General features: G+C 43.0%; 1 protein-coding gene across 1 annotated transcript; it reads right to left on the bottom strand.

Annotated features, from left to right (window-relative positions):
* Nucleotides 1–443: 443 nt before the first annotated feature.
* Nucleotides 444–1119, bottom strand: LOC107184916 (ferritin light chain-like). The gene has a single exon (XM_015571471.1). It carries the CDS (start codon nucleotides 1117–1119, stop codon nucleotides 592–594), a length of 528 nt encoding a protein of 175 aa, XP_015426957.1. The 3' UTR covers nucleotides 444–591.
* Nucleotides 1120–7190: the final 6071 nt, after the last annotated feature.

Below are 7190 nucleotides of genomic sequence, written 5' to 3'. Positions count from 1 at the left end.
ACCAGCAAAATTTTGATGCCCAACCGAGTCACACCGGCCAGGGCTTCATGAGTTCTTTAAATAATTTATTATCTTACGGGTTTGTGATATGTGGGGTCCTCTAAAGTATAGCTTCCAGAGTAGGTGATTCTCTTGCTTGGGTCTAAGTATTAGAAGTAACAATCTAGTAAGCAAGGCAAAACAAAGCAGGAAAAAGAGATTTCACTACTTTTTTTTTTTTTTGCTGCAAAAAACTTTATTGTTTCATTTGGTCCAATGCATTGGAGAGGGCTCCAGAGTGGTTAAAACAGCGGTTCTCAAACTTTTTAAACAGGGGGCCAGTTCACTGTCCCTCAGACCGTTGGAGGGCCGGACTATAGTTGAAAAAAACTATGAACAAATTCCTATGCACACTGAACATATCTTATTTTGAAGTAAAAAAACAAAACGGGAATAACAATATTTGTATTTGCATGTGGCCCGCGGGCCGTAGTTTGAGGACACCTGGGTTAAAACAATGGCTAGTAGTTTCGGGAAGAGGCTCAAGTAAAAGCCAAAGACAACAGGGTGATGCAGAGGGGCCTCTGTAAGGCCTCTAGGCTCCAAAGGCTCCTAGTCGTGCTTGAGGATGAGCCTTTCGAAAAGATACTCGCCCAGCCCAGCCTGGGCGGCAGTCAGCCTGCGGATGTCAGACAGGTGGTCGCCCATCTTCTTGATCAGTTTCACCTCCTCATCCAGGAAGTGGTTCTCCAGGAAGTCGCAGAGATGAGGGTCTGCACAGGTAGAACCCAGGGCATGCAGATCCAAAAGGGCCTGGTTCAGGTTCTTCTCTAAGGCCAGGGCGGCTTCCAGGGCATTCTGAGTTTTGCCCCAGTCTTTTTGGGAAGGTTTCTTCACATCCGGGAAGAGAATGCGGCCGCCACGCTTGTTTTGCAACTTAAAGAGATGCTCAGCGCCCTCGCGCTTCTTCTCTGCCAACTCGAGGAAGAAGTGGCCCACACCCTCCAGAGCCACATCATCACGGTCGAAATAGTAGCCCAGAGAGAGGTAGGTGTAGGAGGCCCGCAGATGCAGGTTGGCCAGGCGATTGACCGCAGCCTCCACCTCGGTGGAATAATTCTGATGAATTTGGGAGCTCATGGTTGTTTAGCAATAAGGAGTTAAGGTAGGAAAAAACCAGTGTCCTGGAGGTGGTTCTGAAGGTGGTGACTGAATGAAACGCAGGAAAGTGGCCGGAGGCTGGAAGAAGGGGAGTCCCTGCGTCTGTTCTGTCCAAACACTGTTAAAGCAAGAGACAGATCCGGTACCTTTGAGTGCACTGCGACTACTTTTTCTTTTTTGTAGCACTGGTCTAATTTCAAATCTAGAAGCAAAAGCAATTCATAGAAAACTTTTTTATGATTAGAAAAATCATAAAATCTTGTTAGTCCTGACCGGTTTGGCTCAGTGGATAGAGCGTCGGCTTGTGGACTGAGGGGTCTCGGGTTCGATTCCGGTCAAGGGCATGTGCCTTGGTTGTGGGAAAAAAAATCTTGTTAGAAAAGTTTGCAAACCAGTTCAGCCAGTGTTGCTAAATGGCTGAGAGTCAACCCATGAGCCAGGAGGTCATGGTTCGATTCCAGGTCAGGGCACATGTCCGGGTTGCAGGCTTGATCCCCAGTAGGGAATGTACAGGAGGTGGCCAACTGATGATTCTCTCTCATCATGGATTTCTCTTTCTCTCTCCCTCTCTCTCTCTCTCTCTCTCTCTCTCTCTCTCTCTCTCTCTCTCTCTCCCTCCCTCGCTCCCTCCCTCTCCCTTCCTCTCTGGAACCACCAAAAACATTTTTTTTTAAATTGCAAACCAGTGGTGGGGGGAGGGTGTTAAGGAATTGGGGGGATTGAGCAAAAAAGAAAAAAAAGAAAGAACTCATGGACATGAACAACAGCGTGGTGATTGGTGGGGTGGGGACATGGAAGAGGGCATAGAGGGAATAAATGGTGATGGAGAAAAAGAAGAAAAAGTTTGCAAACCAATAGCCTGACTATACTTAATGGAGTAATTCTACAGTTATTCCTTTAAAGTCAAGTCTAGAGCAAGGAACGAATGGGCACTATTTTTAAACATTGTTCTAGAAATTCTAGCCACTAAAGTAAAACAAGAAATAGAAATAAGAGCTCTAGATATTTGAAAGACAAAAGTATCATTATTTGTAGATGATATGCTACTTCACCTAAAAACACAAGAAAATTTTCTGAAAACCACTAGTATAGGCAAATTCATAATTATGCATATCACAATTATAAAATGGTCCTATATAATAAAAGACTAATATTCAAATAGACCAAACAACCGATCACTATGATGTGTGCTGACCACCAAGGGGAGTACGTGGCAGGTGTCGGCAGCAGAGCATAGAACATGGCAGGCAGCGGCAGGATAGTGGAGCAGGTGAGTGGGGGTGCCAGACCAAGGCGGGGCACTGGTCGCTGTCATCGGGGCAAGACTCTGGTAGTTGCTGAAAATTCTTTGCTCCCACATGCCGCAGTCCAGCCCAGCGCTTGCACCTACTGCCGGCGCCCAGCGCTGGCCCCAATTGCTCAGCATCATCAGCGGTGTGAGCAGCGGCTGTCAGCCCTGATTGCCCCTGAGGGCTTCTCTACCTCACCCTCCTCCTGAGGGGCAATCGGGGCCGGCAGCTGCCTCTCGCACCCGCTGCCAGCAAGGCCCTTCTGGCACCTGCAGCCAGCACCCAGCGCCAGTCCTGATCACTTGGCACCGTCAGCGGGTGTGAGTGGCTGTCGGCCCTAATTGCCCCTCAGGCTGATGGCGTGAAGCAATTGGGGCGGACGCCAGCAGTGGGTGCAAGGAGAGCCAGCACTGTCAGCGTGGGAGTGGCAGGAGCAGGGCGGACAGGGGACTGGGGGCCGTGCCAGGAGGGGCTGGGTGAGGTCGTGGAGGATGAGCTAAGACCCACCCCTGTGTTCACTGCAGCCTCTTGGCACATAGTTCCTTTCAAGGTGCACGAATTTGTGCACTGGGCCCCTAGTTAGAAAATAAAAAGATTGCTCTAGCTGGTTTGGCTCAGTGGATAGAGCATTGACCTGCGGACTGAAGGGTCCTGGGTTTGATTCCAGTCAAGGGCATATGCCTGGGTTGTGGGCTCAATACCCAGTGGGGGGCATGCAGGAGGCAACTGATCAATGATTCTCTCTCATCACTGATGTTTCTATCTCTCTCTACCTCTCCCTTCCTTTCTGAAATCAATTTAAAAAATTAAAAAAGAAAAAGATTTTTCTATATGCCAATAATATATAGCTAAAAAATATAATGGTAGCCGGGGTGGGTGTGGTTCAGTTGGTTGGAGCATTGTCACTACACCGAAAGATGATGGGTTCAATTCCTGGTCAGGGTACCTACCTCCAGGTGGGTTTGATCCCTGGTCAGGCCATGTGCAGAAGGCAACAGATGGATGTTTCTCGCATCGATGTATTTCTCTCTTTCTAAAATCAATAAAGTAAGCCCTGGCCGGTGCCCAGTGGTTAGAACATCAGCCAGAAGACCGAAGGGTTACGGGTTCGATTCCCACTCAAGGGCACATACCTGCAGGCTCTATTCCTGGCCCTGGTCAGGGCAGGGCATATGCAGGAGGCAACCAATCAATGTGTCTCTCTCACATCAGTGTTTCTCTCTCTCTCCCCCTCACTGTCTAAAAAAATCAATGGAAAGGATATATTCAGGTGAGGATTAAAAATAAAAATAAAATAAATAAGGTAAAATTTATTTAAAATATATAATGGTAAAATAAATTTTAAAACTCTTATATGAAAAACATGCAGAGCCTTTGTGGAGAAACTACCAAACTTTACCTAAAAACCTAAAAGAATAACTAGAAAAACAATCTGATTTGCCTGGAAAAACTAAATATTATTTCAGTGTGTGTGTGTGTGTGTGTGTGTTCTCAACACCACTGAGCAATTTTCTAATTCTCAGTAGACATTGACTGGGTGTCCTACAATTTAACTTAATTCTAACACTATCTACCCTGAGGATCGATGTTTCTCTTTATATTGATGTCTCTCTCTCTCTCTAAAAAAACATATCCTCAGGTGAGGATAAAAAACCAAATTGTGATCACTGTATAAAAATAGAGAAGCCAGGCCCTGGCTGGTGTTTCTAAGTGGTTAGAGTATCAGTCCGTGCACTGAAGGTCTTGGGTTCAATTCCCAGTCAAGGGTATATTTCTGGGTTACAGAGCAATCACTGGCACCAGTTGGCATGTACACAGGAGGCAACCGATTGATGTGTCTCACATTGATTTCTCTCTTCTCTTCTCTCCCCGCCCCCTCTCTCTCCCCTTCCCTTCCACTGTCTCTAAAAATCAATGGAAAAAATATCTACAGGTAAGAATTAACAACAAAAAGAATAAAGAAGCTAGTCCACAGAATAAAATTTTAAAATCAAATCTATTTATACATATATAAGGGTTTAGAATATGATGAATGTAAAATTTCTAATTGGTGGGATAAGGACGTTTTATTTAATAATGGATGTTGGACAACTAACCCTTGTAACAAGATTTAGGTTATTCACTTACCTCATACCATGTATCAAAATTAATTCCAGAGAGATTAAATATTTATATATAAAAATGTCTACCCAGAGACAACTGTTGATAAATTATTTTATATCTGTAAGATGATATACTATGAAGTCATTTAAAACAACGAGAAAAATATTTTATGGCATGAAGAGATGAACACAATACACTGTCAGCTGAAGAAAGCAGGTTACATAATACCATGTACAGTACAATTTTACTCAGAATTTTATGTTAAATGCACATTTGGTTAGAGTAATAACTAGAAAGACACAGGTCAAAAGTTAGCAGTAACTTTTGGATTTTTTTTTTAGTTCTTTTTTCTTTTTTTTGCTCAATCCTTCTACCCCCAGCAGTAATTTTTTTGAGTGGTAAAAACTATAGGCAATCTATACTTTTTTTGCTAATCTGAATTTTTAAAAATATTAAACATGTATTTCTTCTTAAAAAATAAAATGTATTTGCCTGGCTGGCATGGCTCAGTGGTTGAGCATCAACCTAAGAACCAGGAGGTCACAGTTCAATTCCAGGTTAGGGCACATGCCCAGGTCGCAGACTCGATCCCCATCAGGGGCATGCAGGAAGCAGCCAATCAATGATTCTCTCGTCATTAATGTTTCTATCGCTCTCTCCATCTCTGAAATCAATAAAAATAGTTTTTTTAATTAACCAATGAATGCATAAATAAGTTGGACAACAAATCAGTATTTTTCTCTCCCTCTAAAATCAATACATTTTTTAAAAGGATAAATTCTACTATGCCCAATTGCAAGGTATATTGTTTTCACTGAGACCTTGTATTTCCTAAGTATTTTACATATTACATTATTGTAATGTTAACGTAAAAACATTCAAACCTGTAAAGAATTTTTGTGAATTTATTTGAGCCAAACTGTCGACAGTTGCTGGGCAGCAGTATCTCAATGGATTGGGGTAATGCTCCAGAGCAGCAGTTCTCAACCTGTAGGTCGCGACCCCTTTGGAGGTCAAAAGACCTTTTCACAGGGGTCGCCTAAGACCATCGGAAAACACATATATAATTACATACTGTTTTTGTGATTAATCACTATGCTTTAATTATGTTCAATTTGTAACAATGAAATTGGGGGTCACCACAACATGAGGAACTGTATTAAAGGGTCGTGGCATTAGGAAGGTTGAGAACCACTGCCTTAGGTGGTTCTAACCAAGGCAGCACACAGGCCAGGAAGTCTGCTCTGCCAGGGAGCAGCTCCAGGCCAAGCACACCCTCTTCCCTTATCCTTGACTTAGAAAAACAAAGGCAATAGGCAAATCCACTTGTCAGCGTTTCTGAAGCCAGCTGTTAGCCTCTCCTCTTCCTGCCCCTCTTTCTTTTCTTCCTTTTTCCAGAAAAACCTGGAAAGCTCTGCAAAACTTTGCAAAATGCCGTACTAGCTCTGGCTGCCTTCTATTTATTTATTTTTCTCTTTTGGCCTGTGTCATCCTCTCAGGCAAGGACCGCAGTCTGACTTCCTGCCAGCTCGCCTGCTGGGTTCATTAGAGTGTCTTAAAAAAAAAAAATCTGTATTTTCCTAAGACTACAAACCTCAAGTTAGAGGTAATTTTTTTTTCAACTTCCTACCCAAAGTAGGACATCCCAGTTGTAAAATTTTAGCAGAGTATTTGGTTTTAAAACACAATCTCGTGGTTTCACTTTGTCCATCCAATCAACTTGAGACTGACAGCTCTCATAAAATATATGCTCTGGCTAAGAATTCCACAAAGCAGGTCTATTTATGTGTGGAGTCTAGCAGCACAGAACGCCCCAGTAAATTTCCATTTAGTAATTCAGTGACTGTTAATAGACACCTATTATGTATCTATGGCCATCTGAGGCCCTGTGCTGGATACTGAAACAAACATGAGACCCAGATCCTGCTCCCAACCCCTAACAATCCTATTAGGATACCTTCAGCTCATAAATGTCTCTGGACTCATTTTGTTCTTTAAATCCATTTGCAAGGTATCAACTATATTACTCACTAAATTATGAACATTTTCATGATTAGCTGTGTCAGAAATATGATTTATAGGAATGGCTTTCTCCCTTTTTTAAGGTTTCGGGCATAATCTTTATATTGCAAACATTACAGCCATGGTTCAAACTCTAGATAATGTAATCCACATAAGATTCACTAACCTTTTAGCGTGTTAATAACAGTGTCATAGCTTTCAGCTCGCATTAGTTAGAACTCCTTGGCTAATGTGCAGGAAATTTAAGATGTATGCCAGGTGTGTTCAATGAAAGGTTTTGTGCAAATCATATGTGAGTCTAAAAGCAAGTCTCTCTCAGCAGTGATGAGCTTGGCAGGGATTCAGGTATCTAACACTGTGCCATATACCTCCCCCGAGAATGCTGGGCTAGAACACAACCATCAGGTGTTGTGAAATTTGCTGGGAACACAGAGCAGAAGGATGCATGGAGACTGCATGTCCATTCTCTATTACATGTGTACAGTGTCACCAGGAATAATACTACAGGATTCATCCTGTACTGGCTTATTCTCAAAGGAAAACCCCAACCAGGTTGAGGATAATGAACATCACAGACTGTAAAAAGCAGCAAGAAGCTATTGCACCACTGTGGCTTCCACATATCCACAAAACACA

Source organism: Myotis davidii, unplaced genomic scaffold, assembly GCF_000327345.1.
Source record: "Myotis davidii unplaced genomic scaffold, ASM32734v1 scaffold247, whole genome shotgun sequence".
NCBI classification, from domain to species: domain Eukaryota; kingdom Metazoa; phylum Chordata; class Mammalia; order Chiroptera; family Vespertilionidae; genus Myotis; species Myotis davidii.
The sequence above is the reverse complement of the archived record's forward strand: the minus strand, read 5'-3'. Positions and strand labels throughout refer to the sequence as shown.